The sequence below is a fragment of the Myodes glareolus genome, chromosome 10 (genome assembly GCF_982192425.1).
Source record: "Myodes glareolus chromosome 10, mMyoGla1.1, whole genome shotgun sequence".
In the NCBI taxonomy this organism is placed as follows: domain Eukaryota; kingdom Metazoa; phylum Chordata; class Mammalia; order Rodentia; family Cricetidae; genus Myodes; species Myodes glareolus.
In genome coordinates this window covers 51814366-51837043 of record NC_142035.1, presented here as the reverse complement: position 1 = coordinate 51837043, position 22678 = coordinate 51814366, and the positions used below count along the sequence as shown (strand labels likewise).

Sequence of the window (22678 nt, the reverse complement as noted above, 5' to 3'; positions counted from 1 at the left end):
TCTGTGCCTGCTGCCCATCAGAGGAAGGTATTCTAAGCCCTGGAACTGGAGTTTCAGAGCTGTGAGTAACCGTGTGGGTCCTGGGACTGAACCTGGGTCCTCTGCAAGAACAAGACCCTTAACTGCTGATGCCCAGACCCTGTACTAAGAATTTTAAAAAACAATGAAATAGCTAGGTGGTAGTGGCACACACCTTTAATCCCAGCACTCAGGAGGCAGAGGCAGGCGGATCTCTGTGAGTTCGAGACCAGCCTGGTCTACAAGAGCTAGTTCCCTGACAGTCTCCGAAACTACAGAGAAATCCTGTCTAGAAAAACCAAAAATTAATTAATTAATTAATTAATAAACCAAAATATAAGCTCTCATTTGTACATGTAAATATGCAGAAACAGCTCAATACCCATTTTTTAGAAGAAACTTGTTGAACATCACCAAAGAAGATATCTCAAAATGTACATATTAAATAAGTATTTTTAGATGTCCACCTCCAGTGTCTGCTCAGGTGAGGCCACTTGCTCCTCCCCTCTATAGCTCCCCCACATCTAGCCTAGATCTCACGTCTAGTGTCCTGGCCTAGTCAGCCACTCCTGTCTATGCTTCTCTCTACCTCTAGGTTTCCAACAGGTCCCTGTCTGCCCCCAATCTGCAGGCTACTGTGATCCATTTCCTAATCAATTATCTTTAATTATAAAGCTATGTGAGCTAGGGTTCCGTTGCTCCTCTTCTTCAAAGCTACCTTGCTGACATTGCTAAAGCACTTCCTAAAATTTGGAAAGCAACTGTGTTATTATATCCAGCTTTTGGAGAGGATCACAAAATACACTCTACAGGAAAATGTTAAATGTATCCTTGCTGTTTCAAGATACTTTTCAGCTAGCAGCCATTTCACTTTGGCTGTTTTGAGCGGTGGTTTCTCTTTCACCCCACAAAAGGCATTTTCTTTAACCTTTGTCATTGATCCCAATTCAAATGACAGTCAAAAAAATGCAGAGCCTTGTAACTTTTACCAGACGCTGTGAATACGACCCTTAAAACCATAAGTATGGTTTTGCTAAAATTATTATATTCACTCACCTGGTACAATAATATCTCCGAAACCCAATATTGAAACAGGCATGAAGCATACACTCATTACTGAGTAACAGATCAGTTTTGGCACTCTGATAAGTACTGGCAACTGTAAGAAAGAAAAGCAGAGAGGAGCGGGGAGGGTGGGGAGGCAGAAGGAGAAGGAATGAGAGAGGGAGAGAGAGAATGAGCCAATAAATCTCTTCCCAATCTCTCTTAGGAAGGGAAAGACTGACACTGTAGTAGTGATTTTAATGTTTTTTAAACTGATTATTTAAAAGGAAACTTGGAATAAGATGACAAACATATGAACATACACATACATAATACATATATGCATTCTGTGCAAAAAACTTAAAAGAATTAAGACATGTAGTTTTAGGAAATTAAATCCAACACATGGAAGATGAACAGTATTAATGCACTCCCCCCACAGCTAACCCTTTAATTTTTTACCAAAAATAGGACTCAGACCTTGATATGTTTCTTGTTTTGTTTTGGTTGATTTAAATTTTTCCCACCCAAAGAGTTTCCTCTCCAAGGGTATGATTTTAAAGTCCAATGAACTTATCTGAAAACAATCCTTACTTTCTCATGGGGAGCTGAGGGTTGAGCAGTGGCTTCCACAAAGTTTCCATCATTCTAGGATGAAACCCAAGTCAATAGGTATTTAATAATTTAGAATAACTAAGAAAATGGCTATATTTGTGAGAAATAAGTTTTATAGTATCTTAACATGCACCCATGACCAATGAGTTACAGTAGGAAGGCAAAATTATGCAACAGACAGGCAGACATTGTGTGGACACCGCTGTCCATACCATCCCCACCTTTTCAGCATTCCCAAAAGGCCCAGCTGCAAGTTCCACCATGATGCTCTCACCATTCTAAAGGGAGGAAGGTAAGAGATGGTTTTAGTCATCTAAAGAAAACAACTTTCCACAATGGAAGTATGACTGACAGCTGAACTCAGGCTATCAACTGCTTCCTTCTCAGCCTCTAGAGACAGCACAGACTGCAGTCATCCGAAACAACATTCAGCTAGCACACCACTCTGCTAGAGCTCAATATTTATCAGACTGGCATGTATATCAAGCACATATTTTTCAAGTGTATCTAGAGATCTGAATTATACTAACTGACATCCAATATGGTAATAGGTTATGAACTTTAAGTATTTTCATGGTTTTCTTTTACTATGTATACTATGGTTCTTATGGTTCTTAATCCATTTTCAACATCAAAAAAAGAGATACTAAAATCCTGTAAATTTAGTTTTCTACCAAATATAAGTAACCTTATTTGAAAAAATATGCATTTGACCTTCTGGGTATTTACTACAACAAAACTATGAAGCTAAATTTGAAAATACCCAACCTTATAGAATATGAGAGCCCGATTCCCACTGAGATTCAATCCTGCCTCCTTCTTTTGTTCCAATCATAGCATTTTCCTGAGTGGCAGTTGAGATCCTGTGTCTGCCGAAGTCTTTTCTGTGGGCTAGACAAGTTGTTCACTACCAAGTTTTCTCCTGTAGCCCAGTCTGCTTAAAGATAAAACTTTGAGATAGCAGGCTAAAAATGCACAGAGCGCTCTTTTTGCTGTTGTTTTAAGATAGCCAAGGATGACCCTGGATTCCTGATCCTCCTGCCTCTGAGACCTCCCAAGCTCAGGGATACAGACATGCACCATTGCACTCAGCTGGAGGAATCCACCTTTATGTTTCATACAAAACAAAACATATCAGCAGATTAGGGAGAAGATGCATAAAGCTGAATTTTAGTGAAAGACAAAAATCAGGAATGAGCACTGATATACATTTTTAGTTACCTAATAAGGAAAAGCTCCAGCTGTTTCTACTACAACAGATTGCTAGAAACTACAGGCCTACAATGACAAACAAAAAAGATTTTTAAAAATGCCCTAATTGTAACGGTTTACCCTGTCCCTTTAAGAGACAAGCCCCGCCCGCCCACCCCTCTCTGCCAAGGCAAGCAGATCTTCCTATCTTCCTTTCACTCCCAGCCTGAGCTCCTCCCTTTCTGTCTCTCTCCCAAAGAAACAGCTTCTGCTTCTTTTCCTTCTTCCCTCTTCTCCCCTTTCCCCTTCCTCTCGCCTCTGTTTCTCTCTCTCTCTCTCTCTCTCTGCCTCTATCTTTGCTCATCTTCCTTCTCCCCTTCCCCTCCATAACCCACTAAATAAATACCTACTTTCTCTGCATGGCATGCCTGATAGGCCTCTGTCTCTCACCTCCGTGGTTCCCTGCCTGGGACCTGCTGGCTCCCGTAGCCTGCCATTCCTGCCACTTGGGAACGGCACTGTTTTACTTTTACCATAACACTAATCATACAAGGAAGACTAAAAGACCTTTATCCTTAGCCTGGACCTTTAAATTTTAATCTGACATTGAAGGGATACCAGGTTTAAGATAACCTCAGTTCTATAAACCCAGTTTATAGCTGCACTTCCAGTACATGCTACAGACTAACTGTGAACTTACAGAAATGCTCTGTGAAGATGGTCCACTTGTTTGTTTGTTTGTTTTTGAAACATGGTTTTTCTACTTAGCCTTGGCTGTCCTGGAACTCACCCTGGAGACCAGACTTGCCTTGAACTCATAGAAATCTACTTGCCTCTGTTTCCAGGGTGCTGGGATCAAAGGTGTGTGCTAGAATCAATAGTGTTTCACTTTGATTGAAAGATCTCTGATGGTGTACTATATAAGACTGTTTTGTACCAAATAAATTAATACTAGCTTGAACAGCTTTGCCTTTGCCTCAGGAGCTCATGAAGTAGTAGCTCTGGCTGTCCTGGAACTTGATTTGTAAACTAGGCTGGCTTGCAACAGTGGCAATCATCCTGCTTCTGCTCCCTGAATACTAGAATTATATAGAATTATAGCATGTTCTGTCTTACCTGGTTTCAAAACATGCTTTTTACAGTGCCCGGTTTTAGTTACAGTTCACACTGCTAAGTTAATGTTCTCTCTCTCTCTCTCTCTCTCTCTCTCTCTCTCTCTCTCTCTGGCCCTGATGCTCAGTAACACTTGAAACAGCTCACCTTAAAGCATGGGGAACTGTTTGCAAAACAGTCTGGGAAGGAATACTTTGAGGATAGTTTTAAATTTTTATTTCCTAAATGAAATGTTGGCAGTAAATGTCAGAAGTGAATATTTTTTGCAGTGGTTTCATAGTTGACAGTGCCTAAAGAAAGGGTAAACACCCATTGGAGGGGCTAGAGCCGTAGTTCAGTGGTGGAGCGCTTGCCTGAAGCACACAGGTCCTGGGTTCTATCCTGAGTATAGCACTAACCATAACAAAGCCAGTGGGAAGTTACATGGCAAGGTACAAAATAAAACGGTGGAGAAGCAGGAGAACTAATTACTAATATGTTCATGATATGAAGAAGGTCAAGGTAGGAAAACTGACAACTCTCTCAACAGCTTTCCTCTCTTTAAGGAGTTGATGGTAAGTGAAAGGGGGAATGATGACCTAGGAGCTTCCAGTAATAGAACCAGGGGACAGACAAAATGGACAGGAATGCAAAGTGAGAATGGGGGCCCTGGGTTGAATTTCTACTGAGGTCAGCCTCAGCCTGGCCTCAATGAGCAGTCTGGAGACAGGCGACCTTTCCGGTACAGAAAGGTCAAGTTGGGCCAGAGAGCAGTTCATAGGTCTTTAACCCCAGCACTGAGGATCTCTGATTTCAGGCAGGCAGATCTCTGATTTCAAGGCCAGTCTACTCTACAGAGCAAGTTCTGGGACAGCCAGGACTACTCAGAGAAACCCTATCTCAAAAAGTCAAAACAAAACAACAAAAAACAAACAAAAAAGATCTGTCACTGAAGCCAAAAGACTCTAATGTGGAAAGCCTGCATGGCTTCTCACTCAGCTGGTAGGACCCGGAAGCACAAGGGGCATCTACAAGGCACAGGATGGGTTGCCAGGCTAGACGGTTCGCTCCCGGACTGCAGAGTAGGGTGCTGTCCCTTTAGTTCTCAGAAATGAAGGCAGCAATGAGACGTTTCCCTCCCTCCCTCCCTTCCTCTCTAAACTGTCCACAGTAGACATTATAAGAAAATTTTACTTTTAAAAGGAAAGAAAAATTAGATATTCTCATTTTATAGTAATCAGTTCTTTACTCTCTGTAACAAGCAATTGAAAACTTGAAATACCCTCCACTGAAAGACCAATTTCAAAGGCAATTCCCTTCAGGAAATCAAAATTCTCTATGAGGTACACTGTCTGCAACACCAACAACCTCTGAAGAGAGTTACAGCTGTCTTCTCGAGGCTGGCGAGATGACTCAAGGTTGGGAGCACCCACTGCTCTTGCAGAGGACCTGGGTTCCTACACCCACAACGGGTGACTTGCGGAAATCTGGAATTACAGTTCTAGGGGAAAGGATGCACTCTGTTGGTCTCCATGAGCACCAGGCAAGCACGGGGTGCACACGCATGCAGGCACATAGACACATAAAATGACTCTTAAAAAAACGCAAGGAGCTGTGTGTGGCAGTGTGGGCTGTAGTGACAAATGCCTTTAATATAGAGGCAGACAGATCTCTGGGTGTTCAAGGCCAGCCTGCTATACAGAGAGAGTTCTCTACTGGCCAGGGCTATACTGAAGAGACCTTGTCTCAAGGCAAACAAATGGATTTTAAAGAATTTCATCTTTTGTGATGTTTCCTCATGAACTGAAAATGCACATGCAGTCCTACCTTTGTGATGAACGGTGTTATGAAGACAAAGAACACATCGTAGATCAGGAGAAGGCCTAGCAGTATCACACAGGACTGTCGGGGAAAAGGGATTTAAAAGATCAAACTTCCCACATCTAAACTATCACATCGAATTACTTTGCAGAAACAAGTAAACATGAGAATCTATATTTGAACACTATTTTAAAAGGCATTTTATGGTTATTGCTAGGCATATTTAATAATACATCATTTAAAAATCCTTACTTCCTATAACCCATTTGCTTAAAAATGTCATTGAATTAAAGAAAGTTCTTCCCCGATATTTAGTCTTATGAAGTTTTATTAAAAGAGGATGAGTGGTGAAAAACATCTAGCAACTTAGTAGCCGTTCTTGTCTTGGGGTTGGAAGTGAGCACAAAGAGGAAGTGAGCACAAAGAGGAAGTGAGCACAAAGAGGCAGGATGGACTCTCTGAAGACGGGGAATGGTCTGCAGCTCATTGGGATGGAAGTTACAAAAGCTGTAGAGACCCGTGAAACATTTCAACAATGCAATTAAAATGAGCATGCTCTGCTATATGCAAATTACACTTCAATCATATTGTTTTTAAAAACATTATTATTACATCTATAAAAGTAAATATTTTACCTTGAAATTGGGTAACTTCATTGTTTTAATTAAGTTGAGACAGAAAGCAATTCCTAAGATATCCTGTAAAATCCAAGCCCATCTATAATAAAAGAGAGAGACAGAAAGAGGGATTCACCTGTTGTTCCATTCCATTACTTTTAGATGAAAGTTAAATAAATAGATCATTATGGTTATGCCATTCAATGGCTATGAACTATCTCCGCATAGCCTTCCTGTTCAGCAAGTTACTGTCCTGGCAGAATAATGACTCAAAGGCTACTTCAGAAGAATGTGCATCAGATACGAGGACATGTTCACCTTAATCGCTGCTGCTTTGCGTGCCTCCTACAAAGACAGCTGCCAACAAAATCCCCATGTTTATATCCAGACCAGCTGAGCACAAAGTAAAGCCGCACAACTTACTTGTTAGAAATTAATATGCATAACAAGCAACCAGTGATAAAATCAATAACTTTGATAATTATAAAAAGATTTCCAGGTCATCAATAGTTTTATTAATAAGCCATTGAACATATGTTATATAATTTCCTCAGGTTTTCTTTCCTGCCATGGATTGACACTGGGTTGGCAAGATGGCTGGGCAGGTAAGGGTACCTGTTATCAAGCCTGATGACCTGAGATTCCTGAGACCCACAGGGTAGAAGGAACTGACCCAAGTTGTCCTCTGATTGACACATTTATGCTGTGGCAGGTACACACAGGTGAGAGATATGCATGTGCGTGCACACACACACACACACATACACACACTAAATGCATGTAATGATTTTTTGTATAGAGACACTCATAACTGTTGCTCTCAGTAAATGGACAGATACTTTACATAGCCTCTTCTTTCTACTATGAAAGGCAAAATATTCTATATATTCTTTTACATTTTTTTTTTTAATCATGGTTAGTTTTTAACAATTTGACATCAGAATCATTTGGGAAGAGAATCTCACAGAGGAAATGTCTGGGTTGTTGTGGTGTTTTGAAAGAAAATGACCCCCAAAGGGAGAGGCACTACTAGGAGGTGTGGCCTTGGAGCAGGTGTGGTCCTGTTATAGGAAGTATGTCACTGTGGAGGCGGGCTTTGAGGTCTCACATATGCTCAAGATAATGCCCAGGGTCTCAGTTCACTTCCTGTCGTCTTAGACCAAGATGTAAACACTCTCAGCTCCAGAGCCACGTTCTGCCTACATGCTGCCTTGGTTCCCACCATGACAATGGACTAAACCTCTGAACTGTAAGCAAGTCACCATGATTAAATATTTTTCCTTTATAAGAGTTGCTGTGTTCATGGTGTCTCTTCACAGCAATAGAAACCCTAACTAAGTCAGGTGTGTTGGCCTGTGGGCATGTCTGTGAGATATTTTCTTTACTGGGCTGAATTGGAAATATCTGAATGTGAGCGGCACCATTCCCTGGGTTTGGTTCCGGAGTGTTTAGATGTAGAGACAGGGTTGAAACAAGCAAATCCATTCACTCATTTCTCTCTGCTCTTGGCTGCGGATGTGATGTGATCAGCTGCTCCACGTTCCTGCCACCCTGACTTCTCAACAGTAATGGACGATCACTCACTATTTGTGAGCTAAAATACCTTTACCCCTAAGCTGCTTTTCAGCAGGGTATTTTATCACAGTGACAGAACTTAAAATATGACAGCCTTTTCACTTAAAATACAGGCTGGAAATCACTGCACTACCAATTCAGAGATCATTTGTTAATGTTATATGGCATTCTGCAGTAACATACCATAATTAAGCATATTTTAAGTCTAAGCGTTTAACCCAATTTCCCTCCCTGTAAGAGTGTAAATCATTAGACTAAGATCTATTCAATTGCTAGATTTGGTGGCCTACACCTGTAACATCTGCATACAGGAGACAGAGGAAACCGGTCACTGTAAACACAAGCATAATGTAGGACAATGGTCTTTTATCCTGTCACTCATATTATTTTTAATAAAATGCTGATTGATCAGTAGCCAGGCAGAAAGTAGAGGCAGGGCAATGAGAATTCTGAGAAGAGGGAAGTTTGACTCTGCAGCTGTGACCCAGACACAGAGGAAGCAAGATGTGACTGCCTCGCCGAATAAGGTACTGAGCCATGTGGCTAACAATCACAAAAACAATGGGCTAACATAAGTTATAAGAGTTAATAAGAAGCCTGAGCTAATGGGCCAATCAGTTTATAACTAATGGAGAGCTCTGTGTGATTCTTTGTGACTTAACGGCTGCGGAAACCAGGCAGGTGGCATTGGCATATGCCTTTAATCCCAACACTTGGGAGACAGAGGCAGAGGCAGACAGATCACTGAGTTCGAAACCAGCCTGGTCTACAGTGAGCTCCAGGACAGTCAGGGCTACAAAGCAAAACTAACAAAACAAAACTACTTTGTTTTAAAATATGTTCTGGAATAAAAACAAACAAAAATTCCACAATAATCATAATGAATAAGAGTCAGGAATCCTTAAATCCACAATAAAGTAGAATCATCGTACCTGTCCTCGTTTCTAAACACAGCCCACACAACAGCGACTGAAATGCACAGTCCAGAGAGAAAAACCAGGCTTACTTTAATGCTTTTGCCACAACAGGAAATCCTAAAAATAGGTAAAAATAGTTTATTTGTGCTGTAGATAAAACACAATGATCACTTGATACAAAACATGACAGACTAACAAGAAATGATTGAAATATTACTCTAGATGTCATCATTTTACGTAAAACTAATGAGGCATAATAACAAGTTTAACAAAAACCCTTTATGGTAATGGAAATGTTCTCTGTGTTTTCCAGTAATGATGGCACTAGCCATATACGGCCACTTCACTGTGTCTCGGAAACTCAATTTAAAAATCCTAAACACATTATTGACTTTAAATTGCCATAAATTTAATGTATACTGAATATACAGACTTAAGTCAGCACCTCACTTTCCCTGTATAAGTTCAAACACTAATTAAAGCAATCTCCAAGAGATACGCACGTGCACTGTCCACATGGCATCCTATGAATCAATGCAGCAAGACAGTTGTACAGACTCATTGCTGATGCGATGCAGAAAATTGCTATCATAACATAAACTAGAAAAGAAAGAGACAGTTATTAATCATTTAGTGCCCTTTACTATACCATATTTTTAATATTGTTCTATAATGTTATCTATAGTGGTTGCTAAACTGAAAATATCTATAGCGTTTTAAAGTTTTAAAGGGGGCCACGTTAACATGTGATCTTAGTTGCATTATACACTGTTAGGGAAGTAGTAAGTGGCTAAATATGGTTCTACATTTTCTATTTTTCAATAATTCAAAGTGACATGTTTGTTACAGGTTTCTGTGAAGCAAATTACAGATATTTATAAAAATTTAATTTAAATGTAAAAACAGAAGGATGATGAACTTTTGTGCATATATATGTACTTGTGTTTGTATGTGTGTAGGTGCAAACATACATTTGGATATGTTTGGATATGTTTGGGTAGAGGTCAGAAAACAACCACCATTCTATTCCTCTGATGTCTTGTTTTTCTTCTGTTTGTTTTATTTTTGAAACAGGCTGAGTCACTGGCCTGGAAGTTTGCCAAGCAGACTACTCTGATCGGCCAGCAGGCTCCAGGGATCAACCTGCTTCTACCTACCCGGTGCTTGAATTCCACGTCTATGCCCCTGGAGGGTTTCTGCATGGATCTGAGGATCAAACTCTGGTCTTACTTGCACAGTAAGCATTTTACCAACCAAGCTATTCCTACAGACCTTTTTGTTTTGAGACATGTCTCAAGTAGTTCAAACTGGCCACGAATTTGCTATTTAGCAGAGAATGACCTTGAAAACCTTGAATTTCTGAGTCAGCGTGGTGGTGGAGGCTCACGTTTTTAATCCCAGCAGGATTAGGAAGGCAGAGGCAGGTGGATCTCTGTGAGTTCAAGGTCAGCCTGGTCTACAAGAGCTAGTTCCAGGACGGATTCCAAGGCTACAGTGAAACCCATCTTGAAGCTCTCTCCCCATCCCCCGCCAAAAAAAAAAAGAAAAGAAAAGAAAACCTTGAACTTCTGAGCCTCTTGTCTCTACCTCCTAAGTGTTGAGGTTACAGGTGTACACCAGCATACCCAGCCTAATGACACCTGGGACTGAACCCAGGTCTTTGCGCATATAACTCTACAGTTATATCCCAAACTGGATTATGAAAAAATTCTTTTTGGGAACCTTGTCTGGCCTGAAGCTTGCTATACACAAATATATAGGCTTGAATTTGTAGAGATCTGCCTGCCTGTGCCTCCCCTAGTGCTGGGATTAAAGGCGTGTGCTACTGGGCCTGGCTCTGAATTAATAAACTATTAATATAATATTTAGGAATGCGATTTAGGAATGAGAACAAATATCTGCCTTGGGTATCAGTCATGTTATCCATGTTTTCCAATGAAGAATTTATCTATAACAACTGGACCTGTGTTAAAACCAAATCCAGCCAGGCACAGTAACCACCAGTTGAAGACTGGCCTGAGCTGTGTAGAAAGTACTGGTCTAGCCAGAGCTACACAGCAAGATGCCTCAAGGGAAACACACACACACCCCAAAACACCCAAATCTATTCAAAGAAACTTTGTTGCAATAGAACACCTAGGTAGTAAAATTTGACAAGCATTCTCTACTACCCAGATTTATCTGAAAATTATCTAAAGATATTTCACCTCTGTGTTGTTACAAAGGAGGTAGGATTATTATACCTTACAATATTCCTTTTCCAAATTTTCTAGAAAATATTGTGATAGAAATAAAAGCTGTACCTCAGTTTTCAAGGTCTATTTGATTTCAGGAGACTGAAGCTCAGTGGTGGGGGTGAGAAGCAGAGACTGGTCTCAGCACAGTAAACTTGGGGAGTCCTGGTTCTGAGTGAAGCGCGATAAGCTACCCTGAGTCCTCTGATGCTCATATCTAACACACTGAATTCATGCAAAGTACACTGGGTTGTTGTAAGGGTGAGATAAGCAAACATATATAAAACATGTGAACTGTGCGTGTCCTTTGTGGTCACGTGTGTATGAGGAGCAGGAAGGCAGACCCTTCATGGACTGTCAGTGGGTTTTGGGTTTTGGTATATCTTCTGCCAAGCTGTCCAACCCAGGTTTTAAGAGTCTGGTAGGAAGCATGTTCCCTGAGGCCTTATGGGACCTTTCGTGCCTCGTCTACAGTGTACTGTTACTTAGAAAATGATCCACGGGAAGAGTTTTATCATCATAACACAGTTCCAGTTAGCTCTGTTTTAAATGTAAGAAGTTTACTGAAAAGCATACTCAGGATGAACACCTGCTTCTTTTTTTGTTGTTTTGTTTTTGTTTTTGTTTTCTCAAGACACGGTTTCTCTGTAGCTTTAGAACCTGTCCTGGAACTAGCTCTTGTAGACCAGGCTGGCCTCAAACTCACAGAGATCCGCCTGCCTCTGCCTCCCGAGTGCTGGGATTGAAGGTGTGCGCCACCATCGCCTGGCTCATAAGTATATCTTAATCATAAAATGGTGGGGGAAGCCTTAGCAACTCAGTACCCCTGTCAGTTATTGTCGTACACTAGGAGATGGCAGCCATCCTAGCCATAAAGACTCACTTTGGGTAAACAAAATCTTGAAATACTACACAAGACACTGGCCAACCTTAATTTGGCACGATGTCCTGGGATAATTAGGAGGTTGAATGATTTTCTTCTCACATCAAAAATTTCACTTGTAAACAGGGTAAATGTAATAAATTCAAGAAAATTTTTCACTAGAAATAAAAATGTTCTTTAAGGTAGCTAGATGTCGTCTTTTAAAGTGATGTTTATTTTAATTATGTGTATATGTGTGCCTGTGTGTGGGTGTGTACATGTATGTACAAGTGCCCAAGGAGCCCTTAGAGTTACAGTGAAAGCTGGCTGTGATCTCCCTGACATGGGCTAGGAATCCAACTTAGATCCTTCACAGGAGTTTATGCTCTTAACAGCAGAACCATCTCTCCAGTCCCAGTTTTTTGGTATTTTGAGACAAGATCTTATGCATGATTCTATGGCCTAGATTGGCCTATAAATTACTATGTATCCCAGGCTAGCCCCACACCTATCTCACTCATCCTGCCTTAGCCTCTTGAGTGTGTGTGTGTGTGTGTGGTTATTTTTTATTTGAATTTTAAAATATCTCAGTAACTGAAACCTGACATTTTTTTTGCACATTAAGCAAATTACTTGTTTTTCAATGATTTTTTTAATTTAATGTAATTTTCAGAAGAATATTTTAAAGGGAAAGTTGAACCCAGCAATGTAAATGGGGGGAGATATATGTCTAAAACAGCACACACAGCCAGGCGGTGGTGGCACACGCCTTTAATCCCAGAGGCAAAGGCAGAGGAAGGCGGATCTCTGCGAGTTTGAGGTCAGCCTGGTCTACAGAATGAGTTCCAGGACAACTAGGGCTGTTACACAGAGAAACCCAGTCTCGGGGAAAAAAAAATACAGTATACATAAAACCCAGCTTCTTCTATTTTTGGTGAGCCTAGCCTTTAGTGGATGCCCCTAAGACCCAGCGTCTTACCGAGCCACTTGTAGAAGAAATAGAGCAGGACGATCATCACACAGCAGATGACCACAAAGAGGACGACTGTGAGGGGGCTGAAAGTTAAATACTCTTCCTTCTTTCTCCGCGTCTCTTTATCTTCCGCATCTGTCCCTGCCTTCATGGTCTCCCTGCATAAACACACACAGAAACATCAGCAAGTCCTTACCACGTGCAGCTATTTTTTAAAAAATCCCTCTCTAACACCAATTTTAAGTTTAATTATAAAAGTAATGCACTTAAAAACAAAAGTACCAAAAAGAAACATTTAATCTAGGAACTAAAACAGTCTATATTCCTACTCTCCAGACAATCTGTCATTACACAACTTTGAAATAAGCTTTTTTAATATAAAAAAACCTGTTAGAACATACAACATTTATTATATTAATAAATTAATGTTTGTGGATGTTCATACAACTAAGTTTGGAGAGCTATCTATGTTGACATAATGTGTCATAAGATATAAACTTATAAACAATATTTCCAACCTACAAGTTTTTCTCAAGTATAAACAAGCAAACTCAGCACTTACTATATGTCTGTCCTGTACTCATTAATGCACTTAGAATAACTGTTAAATTATCAGTTCCAGTCCTGTCCTGCCTTTATTACTACTCATGGGTTCTCCCAAGTAATCACCTCTCTAATGAAAGGCAGAGATGGGTGTAAAAGAGAACAGCAGGTGGCTTTGGTAAGTAGACAGCTTACTGTCTCACCTGTCACATCACTGGGTCTTCCCGGTGACACAGAGCCTACCCTGTGTTCCCAGCCCCTGCCCCAGTTCAGCTTCCTGCCGTGCATCTTCCGGCCCTGATCACTAAGTCTGGGCTCCCTGCAGACTTTAAGCTGAATAAAATTTTATGTCTAAACATTGTCACATTTGCAACTGTTAACCAACACACTGCTTTCCCATCAGGAGATTACAGATGACTGTCATGGTCATGAGTGGACATGTGGCCTCTGCACCAACACTTCCTTAGAACTCCAGATCAGGATGTAGGGGCATTAGCAGAGGTTTTAACAATATGGTACCTAAGTGGGAAAAGGTGTCAGCCTTTGGTATCTGTCATTGGAAATAAATAAAAATATTTATAGTAGTAGTCATACAAGCCATAATGATCCACATATTCAATATTCATAGCCATATATTGAAGAGCCTAAGGCACTCCCCCTTCTGAAACAGTCTTGCTATGTAGCACAAGCTGCCCTAAACTTAACATGTAACCCAGGGTACTTTCAAACTCATGATCCTCCTGACTCAGACTCCCGAGCAGTGGGGTTACAGGTGTGCACCACCATACCTGACATAAAGCACTTCATTTGGGGGGGGGGGGTGCATTGGGGCAGGGGCATATGTTGCCCAGGCTGGAGTAGAACTCAGTATGTAGCCAAAGACGACCTCCACCTCTCAAGTGATGTGATTACTACAGGCATGAATATATATAGGCACCATACATAGTTTTCATAAAAACACTTTACTGAAAAGGAACCAACTACTCGATTTCTACATTAAACACTACCAGCAATTGTATTCCTTTGGGAGTGCAGTGGTTCAAACAACTAGGCAAAAGCCCCACCACTGAGCTATACTCCCAGCTCATGCTGTGAGACTGCACTCTATGTGTGTGTTTGCTGCTGTGTGTGTGCACGCGTGCGTGTGCAAGTGCACGCCTGCCACAATACATGTATGGATGTCAGAAGACATCCAGAGATCAGTCCTCAACCCTTGTCGTCTTCCCTAACTGGCCTTCCAGCTTCCACAGATTCCCATCTTGCTGCAGGAGCACTTGCCTTACAGACACACACAACTGGGTCCAGCTTTCTGTGAGTTCTAGGGTTTTGAACTCAGGTCCTCACACTTGTGCAGTGAACACTTAACCCACTGAGTCCCTTAGCAGCCTCCACAGAATATTTGATGTGAGTTAAGTGTTTCCCTATAAACAAATAGGGAAACACTTAACTGTTAGTTTAAAAAAAAACAGAGATAGAAAAAGAAAAGGCAATCCTACAATCTGGTCTTAATGGCTCCATATATTGAGATAAAAAACGTAAATATTCTTGCTATTAAGATTATCGTGAAGCATTATTTAAAACCAGTTATCAGAAAGTCACAAAGAGTTTAATTAAACTTACAATTCAATGAGTCCACTCCAGTATCCTCCTAATGCCACAGTGAACACAGCAATTGCAAAAATAACCACCATAGTATAGTCAAAGCTAGGCCAGGATGGAGAATACATTTGCACGGTAATGTTATCTCCCAGAGTCTGAAGGGCAAAGTGACAGTTAACACAGGGATGAGTCTACCACAGCACAGCAGCAACATCTACACTTCATCAGACAGCTGAGAAGACGGCACAGCTAGAGGCTTATTCAGCCCTTCAAGGCTCTCGCTAGCAAGGGGAGAATGCCTAATAATCAAAATTAAGTACAGTGACTAAATGTAAACAATCGTACCATTTATAAACATCTAATATGCAATTACTAATGTACCTGTTTCATATCTTTAAAGTCTCTTTGGCTTATCACTGCAATTAGTATCGTCATATTTTGAAATTCAGAACTGTTCCTTGAGGAAGGAAGCTAAAAGAAAAAATATGAAAATTGGTTAACTACTAATACATTTACAGAATAAAAATATACAAACTATATTTACACTAAATACCAATACTGAATTATAAAAACAAAGCTTCATTATTCCTCCTTAATAATATATAAGTTCTAAAAACAAAATCTTTTTAACATGAACTTAAACAGATATATACTATACACGACATCATATAGTACAGACACTGTATAAACATACAACATACATATATATGTTTCTCAACTCTAAGACTTCAAGTCATCTCAACTCTGAAAATACAGCCAAAACTACAAAATTTTCTAATTAGAATGTTTTTATTAATAAATCTAGAATGTTTATTAATAAAAATGATGATGATTTTTTAGAAGATGATTAATCATTCAGCCCCTGGAACACACACAGCGTTAACTCAGTTCCTGGGAGACTTGGTGTTGGAGGCACAATAGAAGTCCCTCCATTTAGCGCTTACCAGAACACTGCTGTTGGCAATCAGCAATGCTTCAGCACCACCCTTCTGGGCAATTTGGGCTTTTTCAAGGACGTGGCAGGATCCCCACTGTACCACCACTGCTTTGTTCTTTATGCCATCAGGGGGAATATCAGAAGGGTGGCACAGTGGCGTGCCAGTCAGATTCATCAAGCTAAGAGAAGTCTGAAAAGAAGAAATGTTTTTAATAAGACAGATACCTCATTTCACCCAAGAGCATTCAGCGATGAAACACCGAGGCCGGTTTAGTACAATGTCACTGGGTCACACGCTAAAATACAGTTATTACTCATATTCAATATTTTATTATGAATAATTATCATCTGTTATTTACTTACTGCATTTTCTAGGGAACTTGGAAGCCTTGTCCATTTGGGGTTATAATGCATGCAATAGTCCTTGGAAAGTGAAGATGTGCCATTTGCAGACGCGTGCAGGATGGCTTCCTGAGCAGCTGTCTAAGATACAAACAACAGCTTTCACGATGGTGACCAAAGTTAGGCTTGCCGGCAGTAGCAGATTTCGATGAAACTATTTATAACACATCTGAGCACATTTCCTAACGAGGGTGAGACTTCTGATGACTTTATTTACTCCTGCTTAAGCAGCTCAGGAATAATGAAACCATACACACTTGTTGGGAGCTCATTCTTTGATGACGGCTCACTTTCTTACAAGATTAACTATGACCCCAAAACTATGTTTTTAAGGGCCACATCCCAGGGGGATGCTATGACGTAATAATGCCAGCCTGCCCTCTCAGCCTGGCACTTTCCTCATCACTCTTTTATGAGTTATGACTTCATAGTTCACACTCATGCAGAAGAATGGACTCAAAACTTCTCAGCTTGTCCCACCCTCGGTGTTTGACAAGTACCTTTCCCTAGCGTTAAAGAGATGCAGGAGTACTTTTAAGTATTGACTGAATAAGACAAATCACCTTGAATTTAAAACCATTTTCACTCTAGTGTTCGAGAGCTTTCAGCTGCCTATCCAGATACACCAATACAGAGTTTAAGAGAAAAACTGCCTGCCAGGTGATGGTGGTGCATGCCTTTAATCCCAGCACTTGGGAGGCAGAGGCAGGTGGATCTCTGTGAGTTCAAAGACAACCCGATCTACAGAGTTAGTTCCAGGACAACTAAGGCTACACAAAGAAACCCTGTCTCAAAAAAACAAACTAGAGAAAGCCTACGATGCTGTAAAAAGAGCGTAACGAGGCCATTCAGGACAGAGAGCAGAAGAGCAGAATGCTGAGAACAATGCAGACAAAGGCAGGCTCGTGAATAGATGAGATGATGACTCTATCTGGAATTAGCCTAAAAGCAATGCATCGTCCATTCTGGCAAAGAATTTTTCTTCATTTTGACTCTCTGGGAAGCTGAGTTTAAAGGACTAATCCAAAAGAGGTCATGTCCAGGTAACAAGGCATTCAAACTCTATCACACAGGTATTACTAGATGCTTTTAGTTAAGACTAGTGAGGAGAATCAGGAGCAAAACCACTATAAAATTTGCAATTTGTCCAGAAAAGGGACATGCTTAAAGTTGCAACCACAGAAACATATCACCCATCCACCCTCAACCATTAACAAAGAAATATCCTATTCCTCAGAAGGCTAGGGGAAGCTCGGTTTGTAGAGCACTTGCCGACCATCATATGAAGCCTTGGGTTTGAACTCGGTGGTCTACGTCTATAATCCCTGCACTTAGGACAATCAGAAGTTCAGGGTCATTCTTAGGTAGCTCAAAGTAAGCCTAGGCTACACAAGACTTTAGTTTAAAAAAGGCCTAGTACTTCACACAAGAGCAGTACTTACAGTTTGCTAAATATGTCACCCATTACTCTATGTATCCATGCCATTAGATCTTCCCAGTTCTTGTCTAACAATCACAGTGTGGGTTTGTCGATTCTTTTTCTTTGTTTTGTTTTTTCAAGACAGGGTTCCTCTGTGTAGCCTTGGCAGTCCTAGAGCTTACTGTGCAGACCAGGCTGGCCTCAAACTCACAGAGATCAGCCTGCTTCTGACACAGAACATTAGGACCGGCATGTGCCACCACTGCCTAACAATGTGGTTTATCAAGAGTTGATGTATTACTGTGCTAAATATTATTTTATCTTGAGGATGGATTACTGGAACTATGATATAAGTATGTAAACATCATTTTTTTCTTAATCATCTTAAGAGGTTCAATGAAATGAGTGCTAAGTTTAACACATAAATTATAAGTTCAGGGCATTTACATACTCTCTGAGTTGTTCTTTGAGAACTAAATGTCACTTGTCTCATTATTCAGTACACACCTCAAAGACACAAAGTAATGCTTCTGTGTTGTTATTTCTCCCCTCAAAAGACTTTTTGTATGGTTTCTTTCCTGTATGATTCTAATGCTGTCCAGCAAAGTTCCCAGAACACTAAAGGCTACTTTTTTTTTTCTAATAACAGTTTTGAGCTTAGACTTTCTCGCTGACCCTTTAAAGCCCAGAGTAATAAAACACAGTCTTTTAGAGACGTTACAGTCCCTCGGGGTAATGACTGCACACACTGTTTACACAAGTGCACAAACAACACTGATAAATATTCCCAACCTGAAGCTCCAGAAAAGAAAGCAAATGGAAACAAAATCTAATTTCCTGAAAGCTAGCTTCTGGGTCACCCATTAGAATTCAAATTACTTGATGCTGAATTTTTAAACATTATTTCTGCAACTATGGGTATGTGTGCACATACTTTTTTCTTATCCAGACTTCTACCCCATTAGACTTCAAACTAAAAACCTCCAAGGGCAACTTTCAGACTTTCTTTTAAAAGGGATTGTAAAGTGTGCCTATAAGAAAATGAAAGCACAAAACAAATCCCCACAGTATAAAATGACATGCACCTTACAGCGAAAGAACTGTATGGGAATGAAATGAAAGCATGCAGATATTCATATAGTTATAGATAGAAATATATGTGAACACAGTTAACTAAAAAGCACTCCAGAACGCTAACACCTGGAACCCTGTCCATTCCTGCCCCTCCCCTTTTTTTTCCTGGGCAAAAAGCAGTAGTAAGAAGGGTTACACAATAAAACAGAAGTTAAAATTTTTAATTAAAAAGAAAATGTGCCTGAACGCCGAAAAACTATAGAGAGAGCTTCAGGACCAACGTGAAAGAAGCCCTCACCCCTGCGGGTTACACCCGGGGTGGGTATTTCGCGGTGTTCTAGGCACAGCCAGGTGAGAATGCTGGAACCCGCGGGTGAGCACAGTAAGAGGGCCGGAAGGGGTGGGGGGGGGGCAGGAGAGGGGGAGGGGCAGGGGAGGAGGGAGGAGAAGGGAAAGGGAGGAAGGGGAGGGAAGAGCAGAGGGGAGGGGAGTGCGGCTCTCACCAGTCCCAGCAGGCAGCTCCAGAGCAGAGCGGCCGCGGGAGCGTGCCGCGAGTGCAGCAGCAGCCCCATCCCGCGGGCGGGCAGCTGGGCGTCAGCGGTGCTGGCGGTACCCGGACCTCTGGGTTGCAGCCCCGACTTCCTCTTCCGGCCCCGCCCGCGGAGCGCAGGGCTGGGACGCTGGGTGGACGGTCGGCTCCGGGCGCTACTCCTCGGAACAGCCCTTTTAACTGCGTAAATCCCCTGTTCCCGTCCGGTTCCCTCTAACTGTAGCCGCCGCCCATTCCGAGCGACTGCGGCTTCGGGTTTCAGTTTCCCTTCAGGCCTCTGCCACGTAGCCTTGGAGCCACCTTCGCAAAGCTGTAAAGCCGACAAGGCCCCTATCCACGCTTGAAGCACAAATCAAAACTCTTCCTCTTGAGCAAAGTTTATGTCATCTCACCCTTGGCTTCTAAATTCTTAGCCTCTCTATTTTTCTACTCGTTACGACCCTCGAGCTGGGTGTTCCCTTGTCAGTTTACACGTCTCTTCTGTCGAGTTTTCTATTCTCTATTCACTTTCATACTATGATTTATTTGTTCTCTTCATAGCTTTGTTTTTGGTTTGCTTTATTGGCACAGGCTATCTCTACATATCCTTGGCTACTGTTCAAGACCAGGCTGGCCTAGAACTCAGAGATCTGCCTGCTTCTGCCTCTCAAGCGCTGAGATTAAAGGTATAAACCACCCCACCTGACTCATTTGATACTCATTTATCTATGTATTTCACATGCTGCTATCCTGTTAATGACAGAGAAGTGTCTGTCTTCGCTTTGTTGACCACTTTGTCCTTACACATAAAATATCCAGCTTATACTAGGTCGTCAAATATTTGTTGAATAACCACACCTGAATAGGACAGTGTTCCTGCTACCCTAAGGGAGGGACATAGCCAGGGATACAGACGTGTGAGCAAACACTGTAAAAGCAAACAGGGACCTTTCACACAGTGCTATATAAGGATCAAACGGAGGTAAAAATAGGGCGCCAGAGAAAAACAGCAGCCTGAGCTAACTGTAGCCGACTATTAATTTCTATGCAAGTTCATTTCAGATAGGCAAAGGAAACCACTTCCAGGAAGGAAACATTAGTCTCAAGGGAGGCTCTGGCTGAAACCACAGAACTGGAACTAAGCTGAAATTAGGAGTGGTGGAAGGTGAAATGTGAGAGGAGGCGGAGGCTGAACATAAACCAGCTGGACAGCTTGGAGCTTGAGACTATCCTCTGGATGGTGGGGATTCACGAAAATTAAATAGAACACCGCCACGACACATGGTTTCTGGTTGGGGAGCTCTCTAGTGCTGGTGGGGGTCACAAATAGATTGAAACTGGGGCACAAGTGGAAGCCAAGGGACAGACAAATACAGAAACAACCCAGGCAGAGGCATGGGAATGCTTGCTCTGAGAGAGTGTGGCAGAGAAGAAATGGGAAAGAGATGGGTCAGAAAGAGTTGTTGCAGATTTGCAAAGTTCAAAGGAGGGAGGAGTGTTTTCCCAGAATCCTCTGCTCGGCCCTTTACTGGGATGGATTCCAAAGGAGAGGAAGAGTGGACATGCCTTTGAAACACTGCGGAACACTGAATTGCGAATATATGTAGGTTGGTAGGAATGGTAGGGGCACAGTGAAATGATATCCTGACTGAACTCACACTTTCCTCCTGGCCAGGGTGCCAGAGTTCCTCTGAGTAAAATGGCTACTATGAACCACATGACTTCATCTCCGAATATTCTGGAGTATTTATTCTTGTGTTCCTTTGCTTAGTGAGTCTCTAAAGTGATTCCCAGAGCTATCTGAAGAGCTCTGGTTTTTTTGTCAACATTCTTATCGCCCTTGTTGGAAAATTTGTGCTTGCCTGTGGTATAACCTAGTTCCTTGTGCAATCTCAATTTCTCTGTGTAATTAAAATTTTCCTTATTATTATTGTGTGTATGGATGATGTGTGTACATAGTCAGAAGACACACGGAGTCTCTTCTTCCTGACCACTTCTACATGGGTCCTGGCGTTGGAGCTCAGATCAACAGGCTTATACAGCATACTGATGACTTGTGCTGGGGATGATGGCTTGTGAACAGTGGTCCTCGGTCTCAACCACTTTCAGAAACCTTCGAGGACACTGATGTTTGAGCTAGTCTTCCACGCTCCACTGAGCTCCTAAATACTATTAATCTGAATGTGATCAATATATCCATATTTTTTAAACATTTCCAGGTCTAATAGACAGTCAAGCTTGAAAACCTTTCCTTCTTTAGTGTTTTCAATGTGCAGCCCTGGACCAGGCCCCTGATTCTGCAATTTCAGTATCACCTGGGAAATGTAGGCAATCCCCACTGAATTCCCACCCAGGCCTATTGAATCGGGAAATCAGAGGATGACCTTTAACATGCCAGGGACCTCATACCATTTTCTAAATTTAGCTCAAAACAGATCTTAATCCTAAGCTTAAGAGCTGACCTTCAAAATTGTCTTACGGAAACATGTGAAATGTGGAATAATCCTTTACTCTGTGTGAATGTATGTCCCTGTGATTGGTTTAATAAAGACACTGACTGGCCAATAGCTAGACAGGATAAGGTTAGGGGGAGAGCCAGAGAATGCTGGGAAGACGAAGGGCAGAGTCAGAGGAGCCACCAGCCAGATGCAGAGGAAACAGGACATGTACAAAAATGGGGTAACAGCCATGAGCCACGTGGTAGAATTTAGATAAGAAATATGGGTCACTTTAGGTTGTAAAAGCTAGTTAGTAACAAGCCTCAGCTATTGACCGAGCCTTCATAATTAATATTAAGCCTCTGTGTGGTTACTTGGGAGCAACTTGAGGGACAGAAACGACTGTCTACAGTGAAGAGTATTATTGTTTTGATTTGGTTTGGTTTTTCGAGACAGGGTTTCTCTGTGTAATCAGTTTGGCTGTCCTGGCACTCCCTCTATAGACAGGCTGGCCTCGAACTCACAGAGATCCACCTGCTTCTGCCTCCTGAGAGCTGGGATTAAAGGCGAGCATGGCCAGCGCAGAGCTGTAAAAATCTTAATGGCTTTTCGTTAGATGAAGGTTTCTAAAATAGGACACTGAAAGGGAAAATTATACAACAATAAAATCAAGAAATTGACTTCACCAAAGCAAAAACTTGTGTTCTTTGGAAGATATTCTTCTTTTCCAAAAATATTTTATTTATTTGTGTGCGCACACGTGTGCGCGCACACATG

At 41.5% G+C, this 22678-nt stretch overlaps 1 protein-coding gene across 2 annotated transcripts in view; it reads right to left on the bottom strand.

Moving 5' to 3' along the window:
- Sppl2a (signal peptide peptidase like 2A) overlaps positions 1–19595 on the bottom strand; it is a 36053-nt gene extending 16458 nt beyond the window's left edge. The window contains exons 1-13 of one of the 2 annotated variants that reach the window (XM_048459542.3): positions 19438–19595; positions 16402–16521; positions 16046–16228; positions 15483–15572; positions 15123–15256; positions 12966–13117; positions 9394–9490; positions 8906–9007; positions 6417–6498; positions 5788–5862; positions 1899–1955; positions 1657–1710; positions 1075–1177 (exon numbers count right to left, since the gene is read on the bottom strand). In XM_048459542.3, the coding sequence (XP_048315499.1) occupies positions 1075–1177; positions 1657–1710; positions 1899–1955; positions 5788–5862; positions 6417–6498; positions 8906–9007; positions 9394–9490; positions 12966–13117; positions 15123–15256; positions 15483–15572; positions 16046–16228; positions 16402–16521; positions 19438–19506 (1318 nt within the window). In that variant the 5' untranslated portion in view covers positions 19507–19595. The remainder of the gene's footprint in view (positions 1–1074; positions 1178–1656; positions 1711–1898; positions 1956–5787; positions 5863–6416; positions 6499–8905; positions 9008–9393; positions 9491–12965; positions 13118–15122; positions 15257–15482; positions 15573–16045; positions 16229–16401; positions 16522–19437) is intronic. The other variant, XM_048459543.3, reaches the window with a different exon arrangement.
- Positions 19596–22678: the final 3083 nt, after the last annotated feature.